General features: G+C 45.9%; 1 protein-coding gene across 1 annotated transcript in view; it reads right to left on the reverse strand.

The window, feature by feature from the left end:
- Positions 1 to 27,609, reverse strand: part of TMPRSS4 (transmembrane serine protease 4) — a 44,867-nt gene that overhangs the window by 4,800 nt on the left and 12,458 nt on the right. The window contains exons 2-12 of the mRNA XM_036744057.1: positions 26,308 to 26,341; positions 24,169 to 24,282; positions 20,527 to 20,682; positions 18,292 to 18,421; positions 15,021 to 15,131; positions 12,688 to 12,728; positions 10,871 to 11,030; positions 8,348 to 8,517; positions 5,400 to 5,498; positions 4,782 to 4,924; positions 1,836 to 1,985 (exon numbers count right to left, since the gene is read on the reverse strand). Of these exons, the coding sequence (XP_036599952.1) occupies positions 1,836 to 1,985; positions 4,782 to 4,924; positions 5,400 to 5,498; positions 8,348 to 8,517; positions 10,871 to 11,030; positions 12,688 to 12,728; positions 15,021 to 15,131; positions 18,292 to 18,421; positions 20,527 to 20,682; positions 24,169 to 24,250 (1,242 nt within the window). The 5' untranslated portion in view covers positions 24,251 to 24,282; positions 26,308 to 26,341. The remainder of the gene's footprint in view (positions 1 to 1,835; positions 1,986 to 4,781; positions 4,925 to 5,399; positions 5,499 to 8,347; positions 8,518 to 10,870; positions 11,031 to 12,687; positions 12,729 to 15,020; positions 15,132 to 18,291; positions 18,422 to 20,526; positions 20,683 to 24,168; positions 24,283 to 26,307; positions 26,342 to 27,609) is intronic.

Here is a 27,609-nt window from a genome sequence, read left to right on the forward strand (position 1 = left end):
AAAGAGAGAGAGAGAGAGAGACAGAGACAGAGACAGAGAGACAGAGAGAGAGAGAGACAGAGATAGAGACAGGCACAGAGAGAGACAGGGACAGAAAGAGAGAGACAGAGAGATAGACAGAGAGAGAGAGAGAGAGAGAGAGATTTTGTGAAGTTTCTTTAAAAAAAAATCTTTTTTTGAGACAATCAGGGTTAAGTGACTTGCCCAGGGCCACACAGTTAGTGTCTGATGCAGGATTTGAATTTAGGTTGTCCTGACTCCAGGGCCAGTGCTTTATCCATTGTGCCACTTAGCTGCCCCTAGACACAGGGTCTCGTGGTTGGAGAGTATTTAAGAGGCCACCTAGTCCTACCCCTTCCTAAATATAAATCTCCTTTATCAGGTACCCAGCACGTGGCCATCCTGTCTTTGCTCAAAGACCTGCGTCATAGGGAATCCATTACTGCGCATCATAGCTCGTTGCTCTCTGGAATAGACATTCTGGGATCTACCCCAGACTCCGGGATACACCCACTCTGTCTTTATTTGCTGATCCACCCAGTTTCAGCTCCAGAAAACAAGATGCCCTTCCCAAGTTAAGCTCATCTCTTCTAAACCCATCACCATGCTGCGAACTCAACCTTGACCTCAGTCTCCTCTTTGCTTTGATTGGAGGGCTGGAGGGTAGAATGCCAGACTCCTCCCTAGAAGGGAGAAACTGAACATTTTGGCTCATTCCACTCTGTACCTGCTTCTCCACTTGGTTTGAAATCCACAGAACAAGATATCCCTTCCCCCCTTCCCCCTCCCTATCCTTTTCCTGCCCCCTTTTGTGTGTTGACTCTTTTCATTAGGGGCAGGTATGGGGCTCAGTGGATAGAGCGGCAGGCCTGGAGTCAGGAAGACTCATTTTTGTGAGTTCAAATCTGTCCTCAGACACTTACTAGCTGTGTGACCTTGGGGAAGTCACTTAACCCTGTTTGCTTCAGTTTCCTCATCTGTAAAATGAGTTGGAGAAGGAAATGGCAAACCACTCCAGTATCTGTGCCAAGAAAACCCCAAATGGGGCCATGAAGAGTTGGATACAACTGAAAATGGCCGAAAGACAACTCTTCCCATTAGGTTTGTAAGCTCCTTGAGGGTAAAGAACTATTTTTCTTTTTATTAATTGTATCCCCAGCACTTAGTACCGAGCCTGGAACACAGTAAGTGCTTAATAAATGTTGATTGGATTGGATAGCTTTGCTGTTATTCAGTTGTGTCTGACTCTTCATGACCCCACTTAGGATTTCCTTGGGAAAGATACCAGGGTGGTTTGCCATTCCCTTCTCCACCTCATTTTACAGTTGAGGAAACTGAGGCAAACTTGTCCTGGGTCACACAGCTAATAAGTGTTTGAGGCCAGATTTGAACTTGGGAAGATAAAGCCTTCCTGACTTCAGGCCTGCTGCTCCATCTACTGTACCGCCTAGCTGGATAGCTTTAGTTGTAGTATGTAAGGTCTCTCTTCTAGGCCTCTCCCTTCTAGATTTTTCCCCCCTCTCTCCATCCTTAGTCTTTACTGTTATCATACCCTTTCCCCTCAATCAAAACCTGTTCTCAGGTTGGAGCATAAATTACTGTGTCACCTCTTCTTGAGAGAAAGGTGTATTGAACAAAGGTTAAGCTAGAGAAATGAAAGCTCTAATGGGGGAAATTTTGACACGGGCTAGGTGCTTTTTGGATGGAAAGCTTCCTGGCTCATTTTAAATTCATGTAGTCAGCCACCTAAAGGCTGGCTTTGTTTCACAGTGGCCATAGCTGAGAAGTTATAAGGGTTTTAGGAGGTAGTGAATTGTGGAGTCAGATATATCTACCTTCCGTACGTTGTAGATCCAGTTGAGAAAGGAACTGACTCGGGTGTACACACCTGGGATGTTGTCCTGCCCGCAGCCATAACCCCAGCTCACGATGCCCACTATCTGCCACCTTTCCTTGAAGTACATCAAGGGCCCACCACTGTCACCCTGGGAGAGACCAGAATGGAGTGACCTTCCAGGAAGGATAGGCATTGTGAGTCTCCCCATTCTCTGATCCAGCCTATTCATTGTTGAGAAGCCTTTAGATTCAGATCCTTTTCATCCCTAATTTCTTCTTCACACCACCCGCCCCCACCAGCTGGCTGATATGAAGCATAAGGGGGATCCTCTGAGGGATGGGGAGAAGTGTCATGCATTCTCTCATGAGACACCATGTGTCTCATGTGGCACCGATGTCAACCCCAGCGTCCCCCTAGGATCTCAAAACAAAGGGTGAGCTTGGAAAGTCTCTAGCTCTTTTGGTTTAGGCCACAGTTCTCACTAAGTGTTTTTCTTTCTGCCTTGAGGCTGGGCAAACAACTTTTTGAAAGATGATTTCTCATTTCCAGGAAGATATGATGGATTATATTAATGTGTCCCTATAACTGAGGTATGATGTATTCACTTGAGGTCTCATTAAGGGCACCAACTTTCTTTTTTAACTAGCCATGAGGCCAAGGCTGGATCCTAGGGATATAGGCTAGATCCCTATACAGGCCAGGCTGGATCCTAGAGACATAGGCTGGATCCCTATATGAGCCAGTTTGGATCCTAGGGACATAGGCTGGATCCTTATATGAGCCAAGCTGGATCCTAAGGATATAGGCTGGATTGCTGTATGGGCCAGGCTGGATCTTAGGGACATAGGCTGGATCCATATATGGGCCAGGTTGGATCCTAGGGATATAAGCTAGATCCCTATATGGGCCAGGCTGGGTCCTAGGGACATAGGCTGGATCCCTATATGGGCCAGGCTGGGTCCTAGGGGTATAGGCTGGATCCCTGTATGGGCCAGGCTGGATCTTAGGGACATAGGCTGGATCCCTATATGGGCCAGTTAGCTCAATTGTTCCCCAGTCACAAACCCTGGCCAGCCATGTCAAAAATGTGTACCCTAAATCACAAGGAGAACTGCAGCAAATGTTTTTAAATATACTCCTTTTCTAACCTTGAATGCCCTGTCCTATTCTCTGCTTATACTACTCCTCTTCATCCTTCCCAGATCAACCCTGCCCTCCCCCCACCCCCTACTCCCTTAAGCCTTCCCTGATAATAAGGAAGAAGGAAGGGAAAAGGCACAGCATGGTCAGTGGACAGAGCATTGGCTAGACTTGGGATTCAGAAGATCAAGGTTCGAATCTTGGCTCTCCCATTTACTAAGTTGTGTGACTCTGGGCAAGTCATTTCTCTGAGATTTGCCTCTCTGGGCCTCTGCTCTCTCATCTATCCAATGAGGAGGCTGGATCAAATAGTCTAATGTCCCTTCCATCTCTAACATCATGCTACACTCTATAACACTGTCCTCTGAACTTTCCCAGAATTTATGGTTTGTGCCCCTCACTTAGAGCACACAACGTCAATTTGACAACCACTGATTAAATCCCCACTGTATGCAAGTCACTGGTCTAGGCACTATTGAAGGCGCCTGCAGAATACCATTTGGGAGTTTCTTGGAGAAGTGAATAGTCACCCCCACCCCCCAGCTACCTCCATGAAATCACGCCTTATCTCCAAAGTTGGTCACTCCTTCTCTCATGACCCTCAGAGACAAGAGACATCAGCATTTCCCTTCCAGCTCCTGCTTGGCCACCAACTCCATTCTTCTGAAGTTCATGGCCATCCACACTGTCCACATCCTTGCTGATAATCCCCTAGGACCAACCTCTATGACCCTTTCCCACCTTTCTCAATGGTTTGGGTGCCTGGCTCACAGTTTTTCTTTCTATCCCAAGCTCTAATATCCTTTTCTTTGTCTACCTTGGCCATTCTGATAACAGTCACATCAGTAATACTAACTCACATTTGCCTGACACTCTAATACCCTATCCTCCATGTTCATCGGACTGCTCAGTTCCTATGACATCTATCACCACTGAAGCCCTTGGCACTGTCAGCGGCTCAACATCAGAAACAGACATGGTTTTGTCAATGGAAATGACAGTATAGAAGATGCATGGCCACCTACTTTGCTGCTAAGGACCACGGGACCTTCCCATTCGACTTGCAGCTGAAATCTCTAAGCATTGTCTCCCACTATTATGATATGAGCGCCTTAAGGGGAGGGACTGCCATGCTCTTCTCTTCATATCTCTAGTGCTTAGGACATAATAAGTGCTTATAAAATGCCATTTTCTCATTTATTTATTCATTCATTCATCTCTGTGGCTCACTGGATTGCCCCTCACCAGGGTGGCTACATATAAGACTTGGGCACCACTTGGAAACTACTCAACTTCTAAGAATCTGAATTCTGAAATTGCCCTCTCTGATGACAATCTCCTGTTCTTCAGCACCTTCTACCACCCCAATCCTCCTTTATCTTTCTTCGATCTCACTGTAACTTCTAGTCTCCTGGTCCTTTGTGCTCTTTTAATCTTAGGATCGTAGCTTTAAAACTGGAGTAGGCCTTAAATGTCCTTAGAGGTCTGTTCAATTGAGTTAAACTTCCTCATTTTACAGATTGGGACACTGAGGCCCAGAGAATTACAGTGAGTTGCCCAAGGCCACACAGATAGTGTGTGGCAGGGCCTGCATCAGAACCCATTTCCTCTGACTCCAAAGCTGGCATTCTTTCCACTGTAACAAGCTACAATCCAAGACAGCAATCCAGATCCGAGATTTACCCAGGGTCATGCAGGTCATAAGTATGGGAGTTAAGAGTTTAAAGCCTGTATCTCCCTCAATCCATGTCTAGGGCAACACTGGTATTTTTCAGGAAACATGGCACCTCCTTAAGCACCCCACCTGGCATGAATCGACACTGCGGCCAGGGACACCAGCACAAAGCATGTTCTCAGTGATGCTCCCAAAATATGCATCCTTGTCGTTGCACTGATTTCTGTCAATGAGTTGGACTTCCGCCTGTTGCAGGGTTTTGGAAAACTTCTCTGGGAGGTAGCAAACATAGACATTTCCACCTTCAAATTCCCACCCACTGTCCACCCATTGTCTTGGGGATGTGGGGAAGCTTCTCTCTTTCAGCCCAAATTTCTTGGGATATAAGAGACTCGTGAAATCATCTTATCCATGTTTCTGCCTTTTAGGCAAGGCTGCCAAAATTTTCCTGGGGAAATCTTCACAGAAGAGGGGGGCCATGGCTTCTTTCAGTCACTCACTGCAGTTTCACATCCATCCTTATTGAGAAATTCTCCCTGTGTTGTCTTTATCCCTCTCAGTATTTATAAGGCTATACCCACTTCAGAGGGCATTAAGTGGGTTCTGTTCACAAAGGTTCACAAGTCTTCCTGAGGTTGTCAAGCCTTACTTCCCCCACCCCCACCCATGCCCCCAAGATGTGCGTGAAAGCAATTTGTGGCGATGACTTTGGGAGAGTCCTGCTAATGGGAGGGCCCAAGACATTACCTTCTGACTCTTTCATGGAGCCCCAGCCTATGATCCAGAGCGGGGTGTTTGGAGCCAGCTCCTCATCAAAGAATGGCAGACAGATGGGCCTGACTCTGCCTGTAGGGTGAGAGACCAGGAGCAGAAGAGGGAGCGAAAGAGCGAGATGAAGAGTCAGAGAGAGAATGTGAGGAAGGAGAGAGATACAAGAAGATAGGGGAGAGAGAGAGAGAGAGAGAGAGAGAGGGAGAGAGTAGGGGCAGGGAGAGACAGAAACAGAGAAGGAGAGAGAAGGGAAGAGATAGAGAGGCAGTGACAGTGAGATACAGAGAGGAGAAGAGGGAGAGAGAAATGAAGAGAAATAGGGAGGTAGGAAGGAGAAAGAGAGGAGAGGAGGAAGGAGGAGATGGAGAGAATGCAGTAGAAAAATGAAGAAAGGAGGGAGAAGCAGGGAGGGACAGAGAACAGAGGGGGAAGAGATTGAAAGAGTGAAACAGAGAGACAGAAAGAGCAAAAGGGTGATGGGAAGGGGAGAGAGAGAGAGAGAGAGAGAGAGAGAGAGAGAGAGAGAGAGAGAAGGAGAGAGAGAGAGACAAGGAGAGAGAGAGAGCAGAGGAGGGAGAGATTGAGAGATTGAGGCAGACAGAAAGAGTGAAAGGGAAACAGGAAGGAGGGAGAGATAGATAGAAAGAGAGAGAGAGGGAGAGATAGAGAGCAGAGGGGGAGAGATTGAGAGAGAGACAGAGACAGAGACAGAGATAGAGAGACAAAGAGACAGAGATAGAGACAGGGAGCAGAGCGGGGAGAGATTGAGAGAGTGAGGCAGACAGAAAGAGTGAAAGGGAGATGGGAAGGGGAGAGAGAGAGAGGGAGAGAGAGCAGAGGAGGGAGAGATTGAGAGAATACGGCAGGGAGACAGAAAGAATGAAAGGAAGTTGGGAAGGAGTTAGAGAGAGACAAAGACACAGAGAGAGAGAGGGAGAGATAAGGAGAGAGAGAAAGACAGAGAGAGTTGACTGAGAGCTGAGCCCTCCAGAGGATGCTTGTACTCCAAAACCCTGGTTTTGGAGCCTGTAGGCCCAGTATTGCTGAATAGCGTTGGAATAACACTCCATCTAGATGCCTCATCTGTACCAACCCCAGAGGGTTCAATGGGGGAGACAGGAAAAATAATCATGAATCTCAGAGCATTATATACAAAATCATACAAGCTGTACAACTTGCTATGGAGTGACCGAGTTGGGGAAGGTTAATCAGGAAAGGCCTCCTAGTGGAGATGAGTTCTCAGCAAAGGGACAGGGGAGGTCATGGGGTCGGTAAAGAACTCAGAGATGAGCGTCTAGACCACCCCTAGGTGGAGGTTTAGACAGGCTTAGTGACAGCCCATAGTGACACAGGGAGTAAGAAGCGGAGTCAATAGCTACGCCTTGGTTTTGTAAATCCAGATCCAGCTATCTTGCTACCCATCACAGTGACCTTTGCTGAAGTTAGTGGAGAAAAGGGTGGTGGGACCTTGGGCTATGTTGCTGATTTAGATTGTAAAAGCACTTGCATGTGCAGTAAGGTGGCAAGGTCCTTGAGGTCAGGACTAAGACATATATTTCGCTATGACCTACAGTGTCCAGCACAGACCTTGAGGAAACTGAGGCCACAGGGTCAAGTGACTCAAGTGAGTCTTCTAGACTCCATGCCTGGCTCTCTACCCACTGCCCCACCTAGCTGCCCAGCCCAGAAGGTGCTCAGTAAAAATCTTGTTTGATTTAGTCTTCTCTGTTTCTGTCTGTAACTATAGTGTCAAACTCAGACAGAAACAGGGGCCTCTAAGCCACGCATTAGCCCCGCCTGATATTGACTTAGAAAACCACATGTTAACATTATCTATGTTTTATTGTATTTTTGTTTATTCTGTTAAACACTTTCAGATTCTATTTTAATCTGGCTGGTTCTGGCAGCCTGGGGAGTGGCTGGGATTTCCCTAGACTATTGGCTCCTAGCAGGCAGGGCTTGTACTCAGCCCTTTGGTTTACGTTCCAGCTAGAAGAGGCCCCTTGATAAAAAAAGCATTTAGATAGTGATGATGGGGGAGGGGGAGGGGGAGTAGTGTTCCCATGTGAACCAGGCCTTCCAAAAAAAAATCAGAGGGATTGAGCGAAAACTTACCCTGGGAAAAGTTCAATCGCCTCCTGGGCTCAGAGACTAGCAATTAATTATCCCTACTTGGCAAATAAATTGAGAGTTGAAGGTCAAAAGGTCACAGGATCAGGAGCTGGAAGGGGGCGTGTTTCAAGGTCATCTAAGCCCAATCCCCTTATTTTACATGAGAGGGACACGTTGATATTCAGAGCCTCTGAGATTTCATCAGCATGAGGAACTCCTGGTGTAGAAACTTCCTCCACCAAAGCAGGTTGCAACTCATCTACAACAGTAATTCCTAGAGTTGCTTTAGGCTCAAATTGCCTAAAGGACTTGCCTGGGGTCAGAGGCGGGATTTGAACCTGGGTCTTCTTGACTTCAAGACTGTCACCCTATTCACTGTCATTCTCTGGAAACTGAAGATGGAAGGAACAGAATTATTTGCCCAAGGCCACAAAGGTTGGGACAACAAGGTAGTTGAAGTGGAAAGAGTGTGGAGCCAGGAGGACCTGAGTTCAAATCCAGCTTCAGACACTTACTTAGGTGTGTGATCCTGGGCAAATCATCCAACACCTCCTTGGATACTCCAGTAGGGAGCTTGACCTTTTGTGGGAGTCACTCAAATACTTCAGGCCTCAGCTGCTGCATTTGTAAATCAGGGATAATGCTTCAGCTGCCTGAAGGCAGGGGTCTGGACCAGATGGTCTCGAGGTTGCTTGGGGCTCCAGATCTGTGACTGAAGGGGTTTGGGCAGAGCTGCACTTGGACTAGGCACACTGCACCTGATATCCTGTGTGCCTTCTCTCTGAGCCCACCCCTCAGGCACTGACCCTTACCTGACATAACAAGAGGCTTCTTCAGCTTGATCAGGGCCAAGTCATTCTCTTTGGGGTATAACATGTTGAACTGGAAGACAAAGATCTTGTCTATATCCAAATATGGGCTTCTGGAGTATAGACGGTCAGTGCCTGCCTTTACTTTCCACTGGGCCACCTCCGGATAGGTCCTGAGGACAGAGCAGAGCAGGGGTCAGGGTAGTTCTGACTTTGACCCAGGCTGGGTTCCTGGAGGAGGGGGAGCAGGGACAGGGGTAGGGTGGGAGCGGCAGAGTGATCAGAACTTTGCCCCAAGAAGCTGGAACTCAGAGGGTGCGAGTAGTCCTACTGGTAGCCAGTCCATAAGACGGTGTTGAAACAATTGATCCTAGCTCTTAGTTAACTGGCCTTAAAATAGGAAGCCTCCAGATGGCAAAATGGTCAACTTCCCCTGGGCTCACTCTCCTCCTCCCCCTAGGCAGCGATCCCAGCAGCTTCAGGAGGTGCCTTCTGTGCCACTTGCCTCAGACAAGATCAGATGACTAATTATAGTGCTAGGAAGGAGGCAAGGGACCCTGCCATAAACTTTGTCCTGATCAGAGGAGCTGATTTTTCTCCAAAGGAGCTTGGCCTTTCTGAGATTGTGAATGGTGTGGTGCCAGGTGTGTGTGTGTGTGTGTGTGTGTGTGTGTGTGTGTGTGTGTGTGTGTGTGTGTGTAGAGGCTAAGCACAAATGAACTAGAGTAGAATAATGACGTGGGAGAGGCACAAAAAAACCTAAGGAAATTTCCCTCGTGCCTGGAATACACTCCCTCTTTATCAAAGCCTGTCTTCTCCCTGCCTCCCCACATTTAACCTTTGTTTATATATACACACACATATACAAGATATATATGTGAGTATGTGTATATATGTACACACATGTATATATATGTATGCATACAGACACACATGCACACATAACACTATCTGTGTGACTACAGGTAACTCTGGGCCTCAGTTTCCTTATTTGGAAAACAGGAACAATAATACCTGCGGTATATTATAACTACCTCATAGGATTGCTTTGGGGATCAAGTGTGGTAATGTATGTAAAGTGCTTTATATACTTTAAAACACTATATAAATGTCACCTTTTAATCTCCTCAAACATCTGCCTTTAAGGGACGGTACACTGTAATGATGGCGGTCTAATGGTGGTATATAATAATTATATATATGGCATAGAAATATTATATATATGGAATAGAACAAGACAGGACAAAGGCGAAAGCTAGATGAAGTAGTCTAAGGAAATCTGGAGAGGGAGAGATCACTTTCAGAGGTGGGGAGAGGATACCAAGGAAGGCTTCATGGAAGAGGTGGCTGGCTCCCAAGCAGGACCTCGAAGGATGAGGATTTTGACAGGCTGTGGTTTCAATAGGAAGTGTGTTCCTGGCACAAGGAGTGGCTTTTACAAATGAAGGGAGGCTATAGATATGCAAGATAAGACTGGACAACTGCCAGTAGCCCAGTCTGGCTATAATGGAAAGCATAGAGTTGTGCAAAAAATATAGATAGGAAGATCTTAAATGCCAAGCTAAGCAGTTCGTACTTAGGTAATATAGGTAATAGGAAGTCAGTAAAGGCTTTTGAGGGATATATGCATTGTAGTTACAGTTGTTCTCCTGGGAACAGGGGTCAGAAACTAGGGGGGTTGGACATCACCAGTCTCCAGAATCCCTTCTGGGCACATGCTTCTAGATTCCCCAGGAGTTTCATCACCAGTACTGTGAAGGGAAATCAGAGACATTTGAGAGGCAGAGCCTGAAAACGCACATATATGGTCCTGGCCTCCAAGGGAGTCCATTTGTGGGGCCCCTTTCTCTCTTGTTTACAGGCCTCTGGGGTAAAACATTCAGGGACTCGGGTGTTGCAGAAAGTCTCTGAGCGGGGCAATGACGTGGCAATGTTATTTCACATCGTGGTGATTTGTGTATGTGTCATATTTCCTGCCTAGACTGGAAGTCCTATGCAGGCAAGGACCTGTCACATCTAAGCTTTCATCTCCCCACAGTGTTTAGAACAGTTCCCCCGCACACAGTGAGTACTTCAGAAATGTTGAGTCAAATGCAACAGAACTGAGTTGTTGGCCTGTTACCCTGAGGAGATGATCCCTCCCTGTCAGTTTATTGTTCAGTTGTTTCAGAGGTGACCAACTTTTTGTGACCCCATTTGGAGTTTTCTTAGCAAAGATACTGGACTGATTTGCTGTTTGCTTCTCCAGCTCATTTTACAAATGAGGAAACTGAGGCAAACAGGGTTAAGTGACCTGCCCAGGGTCACACAGCTAGTAAGTGTCTGAAGTTGGATTTGCACTCAGGTCTTCCTGACTCGAGGCCTTTGCTCTATCCACTGCTCTTACCTAGCTGCCCCTCCCTGGCAATAAGACTTCCAGATAAAGAAAGATAGAGAAGGAGGGCAGACCCTTAATTCAAGAGCAAGGAGTCCCAAAATCCAGCTGCCGCTGTCCCTGATCCCTTTGGGAAGTGAATGGGGCCTTACCTGAAGCAGTGGGAAGCAGTGAGGATCCAGTAATGGTCCAGTATGGAGCCACCACAGAAGTGAGCCCTGTGGTGCCGGATGCTGACCTGCCAGGGCCAAGTCTCCACAGATCCTTCGTGCCCGCCCACCACCCGGGGGTCCAGCAGGTTTTCTCCACAGACTGTATCCACCCAGCGAAGGTCCAGAGGAGAAGGTGAGAAGAAATCATGGCATCATAAATCCAGAGCTGGAGCGGACCTTAGAGTTCATCCTGGTGAATCCACCGCCACTCTTCCTGCCCCAAGCCCACCAGCATTTTTTACAATTGAGGAAGCTGAGTCCTGCAAAGATGGAGTGACTTCCCCAAGCTCACACAGATTGGATCATCAAAGCTTGGATTGAGCCCATGTCTCAGACTCCAAATTCAGCACACTTTTTACTATTTCACAGGGAGCAGAAAGCCTGTTCCTTGTTATGGATCGGACTTAGCTCCTATCACATGACCCCCAATGGCTCCTCCTACTATCTATATCTAGCCATCACTAGATTCTCTAGAGTTGTCCTTTAACATGAGTCTCCCATTTGTCTTTTCCCTTTCATTCCTACCATTACCACCCAAGTTCCAAGTTCAGGAACTCACCACTGCACGCTTGGGTTATTTTACTAACTACCTAACTGGTCTCTCCATATCTCTTTCCTCCAACTCATCCTAATTCCCCAGCCAGACTCAGTGCCCTAAAACACGATGGGTCCATGACTCTTCAATACCCCATGAAAAACTCCAATAACTCCCTGCTGTCTGTGGATTGAATTCCAAACTCTTTAACTTGGGATTCAAAGCTCTTTGAGATCTGTCTCTACTCTTCTCCCAAGCAATCCTTTATTCTGCCCAAGATGGTCTAGTTACCATTCTCCTCATTCCCTCTGAGCTTTGCTCATTGGGATTCCCAGAGTTCTACCCATCTTCACCCTACTTTTTCAAGTTCTGCTCATCCTTTAAGGACCAATACAAGTTTCAGCCCCTCCCAGAGGTTTTCTCCTACTTCTCTAATAGTTAGTTACCTTTCCTTCTTCCATATCCTCTGTTACTGTGGGTGGCGCTCATTAGCCCCTTAGCATATGCTGCCTTGCATTTCTAAAAAAAGTATATCTTCATCCATCCCGTTCCCTCAAGTACTTTGTGAGCCCCTGGAGGGCGGGGGATGTGACTTACCTTCTACTTGTGGTGTCTAACATCATCATCATCGTCATCATCATCATGACTAGCATCTATATGGTCCCTACTATGTGCCAGGTACCATGCTACATGCTTTACAAAATATTTTCTCATCTGATAACATATATTTAGTATTAAAAATAGCCCTTAACAAGTTGAATGTGGATAATTCAGTGGAATATAATTTCTTTAAGGGCGGGGAAGATTGTTTTTTGTCTTTGTAGCTATCCTTAGCACTTTACACAAGGTAGGCGTTTAGTTAAGGTTTAAATGCTTTGTTTAACTTGAATTTGAATCTGATCCTGGGGAACTGAAAGTTGACAGTAGCAAAGCAGACATGTCTGGCCCCTAGCCTTCCAGTCTCACTCTTCCTTCCTTAGTCTCCAAAGCTCCCAAGAGCCTTTCCTGAATTTGGGATGGGGAACAGGGGTGGCAATGGAGGGCAGCCTGAGAATTAAGCATGCAGAAAAACCTTGCCTCCTAAATCCCAAATCCTAAAGAAACAAAATTAAAAGTACGGGAGAACTAGGAATGAAAAAAATGCAATTTTTAACTTCTCCTTTCCTCAGCCCTGGCTTAAGCCTGTCCAATTCTGACCTCTCTGAGAGGGCTTTATACTCACCAGCACAGCGAAGGGAAACCAGGGACATTGAGAGGCAGGGCCTAGAAAATGCAAATACACGGGAGGGCTTGGCTTTTGCGTCTTGCCGGGCCAGGTCTAGAGGTCTAGGCTTCCAGTCTCTGTTTGATTTAATCTTCTCAGAGCTTGAGGAAATCTTAAGAGTTGGAAGTGATCCCAGAGGCCCTTCAGTCTAACCCACATCTGACTACATCATGCCCAATGAGGAGTAATTCAGATTTTACCTAAAAACTTCCAGTGATGGATAACTTGCTGCTTTCCAAGGCAGCCATTCTTCCTTTGGATAGCCCTTACAAACTGTCTCCTTAGCATGAGCCAAAATCTGCATTTCTGCAACTTCTACCTAGTTCTACCTAGGGCATGGGAGTGTTTAGAATTTGGAAGGACCTTAAGAGTCCCACCTCCTTATTGTAAAGATGAGGTTACTAGAAGTTAAGTGACATGTCCAGGGTCACACAGGTCATAAATGAAAGTGCTGGAATTGAAACCCAGGTGCTCTGAATTCAAATCCAGTGTTCTTTGCTGCAGAACAGTTTTAATCTTTTTTTAAAACATAAGATAGTTCTACTTGAAGAATTCCACTTAACCTCTCTGGGACTCAGTTTCCTTATCTGTAGAGGATATCTTCTAAAGTTCTTGCCAGCTTTAAAATACAGTCTTATTATGCTTCAAACTTCCAGTTCTTGGTTAGTCTAATCCTATAAGAAATTGCCCTTGTAATATGCCAACCAAACTCCTGACAGCAAGGAAAGAGAAGGCAGAACCTGGAGAAATATACACAGGATGCTCCCTAGGTTACCAACAGGAAGTAAATGCATTTTAAAAAAAAATTGGTATTTAATGTAAAGGATTGGACTACTACCATCCTTTCCTTCTTTAAAATTTGATACTTGGGGCATACACATACCCATTCGTCAACGAATAACAACAAAAAACAGAGACAGCAACGAGGCTTACTTTCAAGAACTGTCTACTATTTAAGCATATATCAGTGTGTGTGTATCTCTGTGTGTGTGAGAGCTCGTCTGTGTGTGTGTGTGTGTGTGTGTGTGTGCGTGCGTGCGTGCGTGCGTGCGTGCGCGCGCGCGCGCGAGAGAGAGAGAGAGAGAGAGAGAGAGAGAGAGAGAGAGAGAAAGAGAGAGAGAGAGAGAGAGAACAGAGCTGTGTGAATATGTGTGTGTGTGTGAGAGAGACAGAAAGAGACAGAGAAACAAAGAGACAGAGACAAAGGAGGAAAATGAAAAAGAGAAGGGGAGAGAGGGACAGACAGAAAAAGAAAGAAACAAGGAGAGACTCAGAGGGAGATAGTGAGGAGAGAGACACAGACATGCACATAGAAAGAGACAAGGAAGGGGGGAAGAGGGGGAAGAGAGAAACAGACAGAGAGAGGCAGAGATAGACAGAGGGAGAGAAGGAGGAAGAGAAGGAAAGAGAGAGACAGAGAACTAGGGAAGAGAGAGAGACAGACATAGAGAGAGAAAGGGAGGAGAGAGATATGGAGAGACAGAGAGAAGATAGAGACAGGGGGCAGAGGGAGAGAGAAAGAGAGGGAGAGAGAGAAAGAAAGAGAAGCAGAGACAAAAGGGGTGTATATTCATGTTTTATGGTCAGAATTGGGGTATATGCATATTTGTATGCCTATGTTGGAGTGGTTTCCTACACAAAGAAGTAGAGATTTCCTCTATCTAAGGAAATTCTTTCTAGCAATTAGAGCTATCCAAATATGGGCTGCCTCTCATTAGACGTCTTTAAGAAAAAGCTGGATACCCCTTGTTGGGAATGATACCGTAGGGATTCTTGGTCAGGTATCGAGTAGACTAAATGGCTTCTGACATCTTTTTCCACGCTGAGATTCTGTGATTCTGGTAATTGGTGCCTGTTCAAAGTTTCAATATCGTTTTTTCTGTGAGATCTTAGAACACTGAAAAGACCTCTATTTGTGGGTCTGGGGGACTGGGCAGGGAGTACCTAAGATAATCAATCTCTGGAACTGCACAAGGAAAATGGAAGATTTATAGGGTTTAGTGAGGAACATGGGGCAGTTAGAAAATGCATTACTTTTCACCATTCTGGTTGATGTTGAGGTCAGTTCCCTTCAGACAAGATAGCATTTTGCCCAGCTTAAGTGGATGGCTGTATGTCATATTTTTAAAAAAATCTCCCAGCCTCATGATTCCACACAACCTCCCAGGACTGGATAATCTGGTTGGTTAGGTGATCTTCCTGGTGTCTAGATTGAGTTCTACTTAATTAAGTTCCTGCCATCAGTGCCCACTGACTGATTCTTTGAAGGCTTGAAGATGCCTCTCACTTACCCTGAGAAGTTCTGCACTTGGAGCTCCTGGTCTTTGGCTGTGATCTTACTGACAGGCAGCTGCTGCTCTGGGCCAATCTTCACGGCCTGGAAAGTTGGTGCCATGCTTAAACTAGGAGGGATCAGATGTGTTATCTGGAACAGGAGCTTAGAGAGTGGCAATGGGGACCTAGTCCTCCCTCCTCAAATTGGCACATGTAGGCTCTGGATGATGTGGGGTGTGGGAGGGGAATGGGTGGTGGTTTGGGTGAGTGTGGGTGTCACTGTATGTGTTTATGCATGCTGGTATGGGGTTCGCACAGTGACATTCTGGCCCCTGCTTCTGTTCTTTGGGCATGAGTGGATGGAGGTCATGGCTCCATCTATTGCATTTTGCTTAAGGTGCATGACTTCCAGATCATAGACATTGACCCAGAGGAGCCCTAATGTTTTATACCTTGGGCAATAACTAGCACATAGCAGGCATTCAATAATTATTTATTAATCATGAAATGCTGGGGATATTCTTTCTCAAAGAGCAATCTAATTTCCATATTGCATCCTTAGGGTTTATTTGCCTTTGCAATGCCTTTCCCTAACTCTAAACTCCATTCCCACTCCAAACTGTAACCAGTTCCCCTCTCTCTTACCTCATTCCCCAGCAGGGCCTTTGGTCCACTGGAGAACCAAGTGGTGGAGGAAACTCATCTGAGTTGGGGATGCCAGTACCTCAAACAAGTAATTTGGATGGAAGAAGTTTTGAGGAGGGTTTCTTTCATTAGAATGTAAGCTCCTTGAGGGCAGAAATTATTTTTGCCATTCTTTGTGCCCTCAGAATTTAGCACGGTGCCTGGCACATAGTCAGTGCTTAATACATTCCTCTTGTTCTTTAGTGATGCTATCTGTGGGAGAGGTAGGGTAGGATCATGACCTATCTCTAAATGGTCTTAGACTGACATTCTCTTCAGCAGGAATGACTTTTCCTCTTCTCTTTGTCAAATTAGGTGTTTGTCCTCCCTTTAATCCTGGATCAAAATTTACCTCCTCTAATTGTCATCCTGGATTTATTCCATCTTTGGTTTCTTTTTTTGTCTCCTTTTGCTCAATCAGTTTCCCCGGTGCCCAAAAAAGACCTTTTTGTAGAAAAATAACTTCCATCCATGGTACTAACAGGCTTGTGAATCTCACATCCTTGGAACTGACTAAACAGTGTTGCTGCTGGAATGGGCACTGTAACCACTCCACCTGGCAGGGTAAGAAGGGCCACCAGCTAAGGTGAGAAGAAAGGACTAGGAAACCAGAGCTGTTGTTGTTTGTTTGTCCTTTGTTCTCAAAGAGGACCATGGCATCAGAGAGGTGATGCCGTGACATGCAAGTGAATTGGATTTAAGTGAGGGAGGGCTATGCAAAGTCACCCCTTTCTCCTCCAGAGCCATCTGGGTCCAGTGGCAAGATATCAATCAGGACTACTGGAGATAGCCTGGATGCAGTGGGAGACCTTGGCTTTTTCAAACTAAGATCTTTAACAGGTTTCAGGTCGACCGGGGCAATGCCCATTCAGTGATTAAGGCTTAATAAGAAAGAAGGGAATGAGGCAGGAGACGTCTAAAGCAAAGTGAGCGGGTAGAGAAGAGAGGAAAAGGTCAGACATGTGGCTTTGGTCTGTAGCAGCCCAGAACCAAACTAGCGAGAAGCTTCTGAGAACTCAGGAAAGGAAGAAATTCCAGGGTCCCAATTAGAGAGAACGGGATGATTTTGTACTAAGCAGCTGGTGTCCAGGCTGACTGCTGTGCATGGCGGTGGATGCCATGTATCTAAGGAGCTTCGGGGTGACAGTCAGAGGGGAAATCAGAGATCTATCCACTGCAGAAGGATGGATGTGGAGGTGGCTAAAGGTAGCCTAGGAGAAGGATGTGGTAGTAGAGGAAGGTAGAAGGTTTTCAGGGAACTGGGGAGAATTCTCCATCGCTCTTGTGGGGCCTGCTACAAATGAAGGGGTCTGGATGAATGCAGTATCATATGGTAGACGGTGCCTGGGATTTGGAATCAGAGAATCTGGCTCCAAATCTTTACGATAACTGTGACTTTGGACAAGTTGATTAACCTTTCTGGGCTTCATTTTTCTCATTTGTAAAATGAAGGGGTTGGACCAGATGACCTTTTAGATGGGCCTTACATGACCCTTCAATTCTACGATTCCGTAAATGCAATGTGGGAAGAGTGAGAAGCCCTCTTCCTCTTCAGAGGATCCTGGAGCACGTGCTTAGAGAATTTCAATGGAAACATAGGTTTTTGCATTTTGTCTTAAAGGTGAAGGACCAGGAGTGACCAGAGTCCCTGGTCATTTTGCCTATCATCTTAACACTGTGGAAAAACTGGGAAGGTTATCCCTCATTGGAAATAAACAGAGAGATCCCCATGTCCATCTATTCCAAATAGGTACATTGTGTCAGAATTATATAATATTAGAGGCAGAAGGGTCCTTCGGGACAGTCTGGTCTAGGCTCCTTTCATTTCATTTTATGGATGAGAGAACTAAGACCTGGAGGGAGGGATTATAGATTTAATAGATAATAGACCATAGATTTGGATGGATAATAGATTTATTTATAGATTTAATAGATAATAGACCATAGATTTGGATGGATAATAGATTTATTTATAGATTTAATAGATTTAATAGATAATAGACCATAGATTTGGAATTGGAAGGGGGGCCTTAGAGGTCACCTAGTCCAAACGTCCTCATTTTATAGATGAGGGCACTGAGGCCCATGAAGGTGCGATGGTCTTTGCCAAGGTCGCATAGCTCACTAGTGCCACAACTGGGAGTTTCTCAGGACTCAAGACAGACAGGCCGGCTAATGTTTGCTCTACCACATCTTAACTCAGGGCTTTGTGCAGATCTGGGAGGGTTTTGTTGTTCAGTAGTTTTTCAGTTGTGTCTGACTCTTTGTGACCTTATCTGGGGTTTTCTTGGCAAAAGAACTGGGGTGGTTTGCCATTTCCTTCTGCAGTTCATTGTATAGATGAGGAAACTGAGGTAAACAGGGTGGAGCAACTTGCCCAGGGTCACACAGCTAGTAAATGTCTGAGGCCTTAGGATTAAAACATCCCAGTAAAATTAAGCCCCATTTAAAGTGTAATTTTACTCAAAGGGACTTCGGCTACCAGGAAAGAGAAAAAGGCAAATAAGGGAGATAGAGGAAAAAGAGAGAGGCATAGTTAGGAGGAAAAGAGGTGGGGAGGTTGAGGAGAGAAGGAAGAAAGGTCTGGAAGGGAGACAAGGGTACCTGTTATACCCCATCTGGGTACAGGCTATTTTAGCCCACGCTTCTGTGAAGTTGTCGAAACAGGCTGAGGACCAGAGATCTGTCTCTCTGTCTATCACTTGCAGAGTGGATCTGTCCTTGGAGAGACGGACTATGAAGGGAGAGGCTTGGGTCAGCCTGTGAGCAGTCAGTCACCCTCCGGGGCTTACTTGTACCTCCCCCCTTTCTCATCCCCCAAGATACTCTGAGACTAGTCTATCTCATCTCTTCTCCTTCTGGGTAGGAAAAAAGACAGAGCGGCCTAGGAGTGTGGGAGGGAAGGTGAGTTTGAGGAGAAGATCATGAAGGGATGGATGCTGCAAGCTCACCAACACAAAGGACTCCAGTCTGTTTGGTTGTAACCGGCTGGGCCTAAGGCGTCTCCAAAATTCCACCACCCTCCAGATGGCTCAGATTCTGCCATCTGCAGGAGGCCTTTCCTAGGTTGTCCCCTTCTCCCCTGCCTCCACATCTTCCCTTTGAGATTCACCCCTGTCTCTTCTGTACACTTTGTGTGTACCTATTTGTTTCCTCAATTAAAAGCTGAGCTCCTTGAGGGAAGGGACTGTTTTTGTTTTGTCTTTGTGTCCTGTCACAACCGCCCTCCGCCCCCCCCCCCCCCCCCCTTAAACTGCACGCAGAAAGCACTTACTTTCACAACAGGCCTGTTATTACACAACAGGCCTGTTGGATTAGATGGGCCTGGACATGCAAGTGCAAAGGGTCCTCCCATTCAGCAGAACATTCTGGGGTAGGGGCAGGGTTGCACCTGAATGAAAGTTGATTAAGTGGCTCCATTTTATAGGAAGGAAGATAAAGAGCTTGAAAGAGCCTCAGAGGTCATCTAGTCCAACCTCTCATTCTGTACATGAAGCCCAAGGAAGGTGACTTGCCCAAGGTCTCACATTTGGGAAGTTTTACACAAGATTTGAGCCCAGGTCCTCTGATCCCAGGGCCAGTGTTCTTACCACAGTACCATGAATAGCCTTGGACTATTCATTTAACATCCAAATAAAGTAGATGATCTCAGTTGTTTTTCTCTAGTGTTTCTCATGTCCCTCACCAGCCTAAGCCATTAGAAGAGTAGCATGGTATAGTGGATAGAACCCTAGGCCTGGGGTCAAGAAGATCTGAGTTCAAATCTTGCCTCAGACACTTATTAACAATGTGACCTTGGGTGAGTCATTCAACCTCTGTGGGCCTCGGTTTCCTTATGTGAAAAATGAGGTGGTTGTGGTGGTGGGGGGGGGGGGTTGTACCAGATACCCTTTAAAATCCCTCCCATCTATAAATCTGTGACTTTGTTCCAGCCACTAGCTTTGTCTCTGGACGAGCCTCTGACCTAGCCCCCTTAACATGGTAGACCCCTAGTGCAGATGGGGAGCTTCCAAAGGCAAGCAATAAGAACAATACTAAGGACTCATATTTTAATTGTGCTTTTAAGGTTCAAAAAGTGCCTTCCTTATAACAACCTTGTGTGAGTATCATTAGCCTCATTACAGACAAGGAAATAGACTCAGAGAGGCTGTGACGAGACTGCGCTTACGGAGACAGAAACTGTGCTAAAGGCAAAATTTGAACCCAAGCCTCTTGGTTTCAGTAACAACACGTAGCCCACAATGCCTTAATGTCTAACCCAAGGGTGGGGAACCTGCGGCCTTGAGGCCACCACATGTGGCCCTCTAGGTCCTCAACTGCAGCCTTTTGACTGAATCCAAACTTCATGGAACAAATCCCCTTAATAAAATGATTTGTTCTATGAAACTTGGACTCAGTCAAAAGGCTGCACCCAAGGACCTAGGAGGCCACATGTGGCCTCGAGGCCGCAGGTTCTCCACCCCTGGTCTGACCAAATGGAGGTCAGGGTCCTTTAGGACCAACCACAACGGTCACTAAAGTTCTTTCCCTGCAACTTTACAGTATGTCTGTTTTTCCTCATTCCTTAGTGTCTTAGGCTCTAGATTTTTTGCTTTTGTTCAGTCGCTTTTCAGTCATATCCTACTCTTCATGTCTCTGTTTGGGGTTTTCTTGGCAAAGATCCTGCTGTGATTTGCCATTTTTTTTCTCCAGCTCATTTTGCAGATGAGGAAACTGAGTCAAACAGTGTTAAGTGACTTGCTCAGGGTCATACTGGTAATAAATGTTTAAGGCAAGATTTGAACTCTGGTCTTCTTTATCAGTAGCCAATTCTTGTTCTGTCTATTCCTAGGGACTCACCTCCTACCAGGGGCAAATCTTCATTGGGGGTGGTCTCCACGCAATGCTCCTCATCCTGCCCCAAGGCACAGTCCTTGTGTCTGTCACACACCTTCCATCTTGGGATGAACTTGTAGGGCTCACAGGAGAAATAGTACTGTTTCACGATGAGTACAACTGCAAATACAGGGTGGGTGTCAGGAAGAATGGATTAGTCACTAGCAGAGGCTGACTTTCTTCTAGCCTCCCCCCCATCCTAAGACCTGTAGCAATGACCCAATACAATGACCATGACCCAATACAATGAAGCATTTGACCCAAAGCTGGTGGGGAAGCCAGAATGTCTTGACTTTGACAGATTATCAGAACTAAAGAGGGTCTGGTAAAAGGCTCTTAGGTGAGCATTACAGATGAGGAAAATGAAGCCCGTCAAAGGGAAGTGTCTTGACTTTTAGATTATGCCATAGAAGGTGGGAAGGATACATTTGTACCTGGCGATAGAGTATGGCTAACAAAGGCTGGTAAGGATGTACTTTTCCTGGAGACTCACAATTCTAATAAAAAAGACTTTTACATCAGAAAGTAAAGAGGAAGGAGAAATTGTCCAGACGTCTCGACTAAGCAAGATTCCATAGAGATCAACACCAATGCAGGAAGAGTAGGAGTAGGCAAGCAGAAACATGCAAAATCTAATAAAGGAGTCAGCAACGAGCCCCACGGCTTCAGCTGTCTGCACAAAATGCACAAAGGATGGGCAATAAACAAAGTGAGTGAGTGATGCTGGTGAAAAGAGGCACGTCTGGTTTCCTGGGTATTATCATTCATCCTTTTTTCTTGAAGAGGACCGAAGACATCACAAGAGGGAGGTGTCTCGACTTGCTGTGAATTGGATTTACGCGAGGTAGAACTTGGCAAAGCTGTTAACCTCACTCCCTCCTCCAGGGTCATCCCTTCCTAGGTGTCACTGAGATCTGCTCCAACAAACCTTAACTGATGGGTGGTCAGCCAAGGAAAGCCCAAAATGCAGTCATGAGGAGTCAGACACAACTGAATTGACTCAACAACAGCAGTCTAACTTCGGTGTTGGATCAAAGATCTGGGCTTTAATCACATTCAGACTCTTCTGGTGGTGACCCACATTTGTTCTACCTTGTCTACATAATAATAGCTAGAATTCATATAAAGCTTTACAAATATTATCTTATTTTATCCTCATGACAAGTAGGAGGTAGGGTGCCACTATGATCCCCACTTTACTGATGAGGAAACTGGGGCAGACAGAGGTTAGGTGACTTGCTCAGGGTCACACGGCTAGTAAATGTCTGAGGCAGGATTTGAACTCAGTTCTTCTCCTGACTCAAGGTTTGTGTTCTATCTGTTGCACCACTTATAGTAACTGCCTAAACATCTTCCTCACTCAATCCTGCCATTCTTCAGATGGAGAAACTCAAGGCTTAACTAGTAAAGAGATACCTAAGCTCGCATAGCCATGCCTACCACCAGGGTTTCCTGAGACACAGCCCAGACTTTTTCCGCTGTTCTAGGATGACTTTCCTAGAGAGAACAGTAGAAACAGAATTTTTGACCAGTGTCCCATCTGGGCTTGTGAGGTCTTTAAAGCCAGGATTACATAGAAGCTAAGGTTTATGACTTCTTTATCCCGCACGTACACCAAAAAATCTCACGACCCAGGAGGTACTCACACGGGGTTTCTAGTTATGGGTCCAGTACATTTAACTTTTGAATGAAATAGCTTTTGGTTGGACCATCTACATGTATCCCAAATTTTCCTAAGGTTGGTTTACCTAAAGAGGGACCAGATTAGAAACCTGGTAGGGTTATGATGACTTGACCTGTCTCCATTGTCCTCATTCAAAACCGTTGTTTGATGTTATAGAATGGAGCCAGGTGGAGTACAGATTTAGCTGGGGTTGGATGCTCTCCTTTTAGCCCAACGTTACTCAGAGTTTGTTTATTCACTACTGAGTACCTAACTGTGACTCGCACTGTGCTAAGGGGAGATAAAGAAATATAAGAAATGGTTGCTGCCCCCAAGAGGTTTATAATCTAATTAGAGAACAAAGAATAGTAGACACCGATAAAAGGTAGCTGTGGGAAAAATCTATAAGTGCTGAAGGGATTTAGAGGAGAGATAGATAATAATAATATCCCAAATTTACGCAGTGTTTTAAGTTTACAAAATGCTTTCTAATTGTCATTATTACTATTTGATTCTCGACAACTCTGTAATGTAATTACTATAGGCACTTGCAGCATGGTAGATAAAACAGTGAATTGGGAATCGGAGAACACCACCAGGGTGGAAATCCTGGCTCAGCCCCTTATTGCCTTTGTGACCTTGAGCAGGTCATGTGCCTTTTCTGGGTCTCAGTTTCCCAATATGTAAAAAGGAGGGGGTTAGATGACCTCTAAACTTTAGATCTTTCATATCTAAATCTATAATCCTATCATTCAAGGGTTAAGAGGTGGAACTAGGAAGCCTTGGTCTGGGAGTTAGCTGCCCCTACTTTGTTCTGTGCCCTCTGGTAAGCCACTTTACCTGGTAACCGTGAGTCAGGCATGTTATTGTGGGTCTGGGTTGGAATACATGGCTGCTCCAGTTCCATTATATCCCCCTTAGACCATGAATTCATTGAGAGTAGGGACTTTCTTTGGCTTTTCTTTGCCTTCCCTGATCCTAGCACAGTGCTTGACATTTAATAAATGTTTATTGATTGACTAACTGTGATCTCTCTGGCTCTCATCCCTTCATATGAAAAATAGAACTAATATTACTTCCACTATTTGCCTTGTCAGGTTCAAATGAGAGTAAGGTTGAGAAAAGTGCTTTGGATCTACAAAATACCCTAGACATGTTAGCTGTTACTCATATTGTTGAGTATTAAAGATAAGGGGGAATGGTTGCAGCTTATTACTATTATTGTATATTGAAGATAAGTGGGGTGGGGGGAGAAGGAGGAGGAGGATTGAATGAAATGTAATTGAGAAGGATGCTTGGAGTTAGGTTCAGCGCCAAGAGGAAGAGTGGAGGTAGAGATAGTGTCACCAGAAACAGTCCCATTCCTTGGCTTTGGGTGAAAGTGGAGAGAAAATTCAGCTTAGCCTGAGGTCTTGGAGCTCACCCAGTCTCCTAAGGGAAGGTAGGGTGAACAGACCTGATTCCAGGGACTCCAGGAGCCTCCATCCAAATGATTGGTAAAGGTTTGCATAATTAATATTTCTCTTCCTTAGAGATTCTGAGGGTCAAATAGAGCCATAGTGGACTCCTTCACTCGCAGAGAGTTATCCTTATGGCTCTCAAAGCAGGAGATAAGTGAAGACTTGGTGCAGACTTTGCACAGACTTATGCAAATCTTTATGCATATCAATAAGCAGAAACTTGGCCAGGGACCTCAGGATGCTCCCCCACCCTCTCTCCGAAGTACCTCTTCCTTCTGGAGAAGGAAGTCTGAGCTCACAGACTGGAGGGGGATCAGAGATTATGTAGTCAGAAGCCAGCCTGTAAAAGCTCTTCTACATTGTCTGGATCCCCACCGCTGCCCGCCCTCTCCTCCCCCAACGAGGCAGTGGGAGTGTGGGGCTTACATGGAGTTGGGAGAATGGGAGGCAAGGACCTAGGGAGAGAGGGGACCTGACACTCACTTAGTAAGATCCCAGCAGCGATGGTCAAGAGACCCATCATAGTACCAACGATTGCCAACCACAGCTCTTTGAAGGATGCCATTTGGTCTTGGGGCTCATGCACTAGTGAGACATCTGCAAGAAAAACCCGGGATGTGGCAGGCCAGGGACCCTCCACCTCCCCACCCACCCAGTTCCCATCCTGGGCAGGAGGCAGAGCCCTCGTGTTAGTCTGGAATTATGGATTTCACCTCTCCCAGGCATCCATGATCCCTTCTGGGATGGAGTTTGCATTGGTGCTGAGGCTGAAACATAACTTTGGCAGGTTGGGAAGTCATTTGCTGCTGAGAACCTTGGGAGTGTCAGCTTTCCTTCTCTCATTTCAGAGACAGGGTCATAGATTCAGAGCTGGAAGAGAACTTAAAAGTCCTCTAGTTCAACTTCCTTGTTTTATGGAGAGGAAACAGATCCAGAAAAAATTTGCTCAAGGTCACACAGGCATTAAGTAGCAGAGCTGGGATTTGAACCCAGGTCATAACATCATGGCCTCAGAGCTGGAATGCATTTTGGAGGTCATCTATTCCAACCCTCTCATTTTACAGCTAAGGAAACTGAGGGCCAAAGAAGGTGGAGGGTTCGCCCAACTAGTGTGTGGTAGAAGTGAGAATGGAACCCAAGTCAAAGAACTGAGTTCTCTCACTTCAGATCCTCCTCCTCCTCCTTCTCCTCCTTCATCATCATCACCGTCATCATCATCAAGAAAGTGTTAAATATTAGGGATAAAAATAGCAAACTGCTCCAATATCTTTGCCAAGAAATCCCTAAATGGGGTCATGGAGAGTTGGACACTGAAACAGCTCCTATTCCTCCTCCTGCGCCTGCTCTTCCTCCTCCAGCACCAGCACCACCACCAGCACCACCACCAGCACCACCACCAACACCAGCACCAGCACCACCACCAGCACCAGCACCACCACCAGCACCAGCACCACCACCAGCACCAGCACCACCACAACAAGATAAAAAGAAAGGCAAAAACCATCTCTGCTCTCAAGTAGCTCACATTCTAATGGGGGAGACATGTAAACAGCATAAAATGGAGATAATCTCAGAGGGACAGGCTTTCAGCAGAGGAAATGTGAGCTGAGTCTTGAGGGAAGCCAGGAGGGAAAGCATTCTAGGCATGGGGCACAGCCGGTGAAAAGACACAGGGTCAGGAGATAGAGTGCATCATTCAGAGAACATCATTCAAGGAGACCAGTGTCTCTGGATAGTAAAGTTCTATTTTCATTCGCTTTGAGGAGATAAAGGGACGGAGGTTGACATTGTATTAAAATGGGTCTGACCCTCTTCCAAATTAATTTGTGACTGTAACTCCTGGAAGGTTTAATCTGTTTAGGATGAAAGAGTTGGACAAAGCTCAACTCTAAATTCTATCCCTTCACTCAACTTTGGTTGTCTCTTTCTGCCTCGGATCAGTATATCCCCACTGGCCTGAATCAAGGGCCCATCACACTATAATGTGACATGGCTACCTCCCCATCACTCTCTGGTATGAAATGTGGTGTTTCCTGTATGGCCTCTGAGAAGGTTCCCAAGGTGGGGAATCCCTGCCTCCACATCAGAACCCAAGAACTGGTGGGAAATGCCTTTGTGAGCTTGAGCAGCCTGGACCTCCTCTTACCGTGAAGGTGGGAATTCTTTCCTAGCACTAACTGAAGCTGATGGCCTATTAAGAGGATAAATTGCTATGTGGTACCTCCCTACTAGTGATGTGAATTTTTTTTTCTGCCAGCCCAGAATCCTCTGCCTCCTGCCTGGTCTAAGATGTTTTAAGTGAGGCTCCCTTTGCCCTCCAGTAAAAGCCAACATGTTCTAGGGGCACCTGGTGGCTCTTTTCCTTGAGTTTTGTGGCTTAGCATTCCACACCTAGTTAGCCTAGCCTGAGCTCATCCTGCTTGTTGACACCATTCTCTCAGTGCCTTTGCACCCACCGGCCAAGACTTAGTTTAACTTGTTCTCTGTGGCTTGTGTATTTGGCTTCCCTAGAGAGCTTGTGAACTCCCAGAGGGCAGCACAGTGTGAGGAGGTGCTTACTCCTGGGCATACTAATTGGCTGCTGGATTGAGGTGGACTGAGAAAAGGCAAGCTTGACCTTACCAAGTTTGTTCAGGGGTGTCTCGACCCTCCGGTCCTGTAAAGCAAAGGAAAATAATGAGAAAGCCAAGCAGAAAGGGTGAGCTATCAAGGGCAGTGTAGGGCTTTGGTCTCATTCTGGATGTCCATCCTATCTTGTTCTTTCTGTCTGTCTCTCCACCTTCCTCTTCTCTCCCTCTTGCTTCTTGTGTCTCTCTTCTATTTCCCACTATTTCTCTCTCTCTCTCTCTGTCTGTCTCTCTGTCTCTCTCTCTCTCCCTATCTCTCTGTCTCCGTATCTCTCTGTCTTCCCCAACCCTTGTCTCTGTCCTTATCTTTCTGTCTCTGTGATTGTCTCTCCATTCTTTGTCTTCCTTATTCCTAGCCCTGTCTCTTATTATCTTTTTCCATCTTGGTTTTTTTTTTTTTTTGCATTTCTCTCCCCTTCCGCCGTGGCTACCTCAATCTCTCTCTTCTTTCTCCTTTTTCTTTCTCTTCCCCCTGCCTCTTTCCTACTTTCATTGCTCTTTATACTTCTGTCAGTTATCATTCAGTCATTTCAGTCCTGTCTGACTCTTTGTGACTCCATTTGAGCTTTTCTCTGCAAAAATACTAGAGTGGATTGCGATTTCCTTCTCAAGCTTATTTTACAGATGAGAAAACTGAGGCAAGCAGGGTTAAGTGACTTGTCCAGGGTCACACAGTTAGTAAGTGTCTGAGGCCAGATTTGAACTCAGGAAGATGGCTCTTCCTGACTCTAGGCCTGGTGCTCTATCCACTGTGCCACCTAGCTGCTCACTGCATCATCCGGCTGCCCTAGGAAGAAAGACCTAGGTTCAAATCTTGTCTCAGACGTTTAGTAACAATATGACCTTGGGCCAGTCACCTCTATGAAGCTCTACTTCCTCATTCATAAATTGAGGATGTTAATAGCACGGACTTCACCAGATTGTTGTTAGAATCTAATGTATGTGAGGTGTTCCCTCAACCTGAAAGTGCTACATAGATAACAGTTCTTCATTATTACCCACTGGGGCCAAGCTGAACAAGCTGGCACCTAATAACTCATTAGTTGAAGACAGCTGTTATGTGCCCTCAGACTCTGAGTCTCTTTTTCCTCCTGTTAAACCTCCCTAGTTTCTTCTCCTGATCCTCACACAGTATGGCTTTCCCTTTTCTGTCTTGTTCATTCTCTTCTGTAGACGTGGTCAAAGCCTCCCCAGACTGATAGTACCCACTAGGGCTTGTGATCAGCTGGCTTTGAGAACTCAAGCTTGCCACCATGCCATGCCACGATGTGGTCTCGGAGGAGGGTTTTACTAGGGA

This window comes from Trichosurus vulpecula, chromosome 2, assembly GCF_011100635.1.
Source record: "Trichosurus vulpecula isolate mTriVul1 chromosome 2, mTriVul1.pri, whole genome shotgun sequence".
Taxonomy (NCBI): Eukaryota; Metazoa; Chordata; class Mammalia; order Diprotodontia; family Phalangeridae; genus Trichosurus; species Trichosurus vulpecula.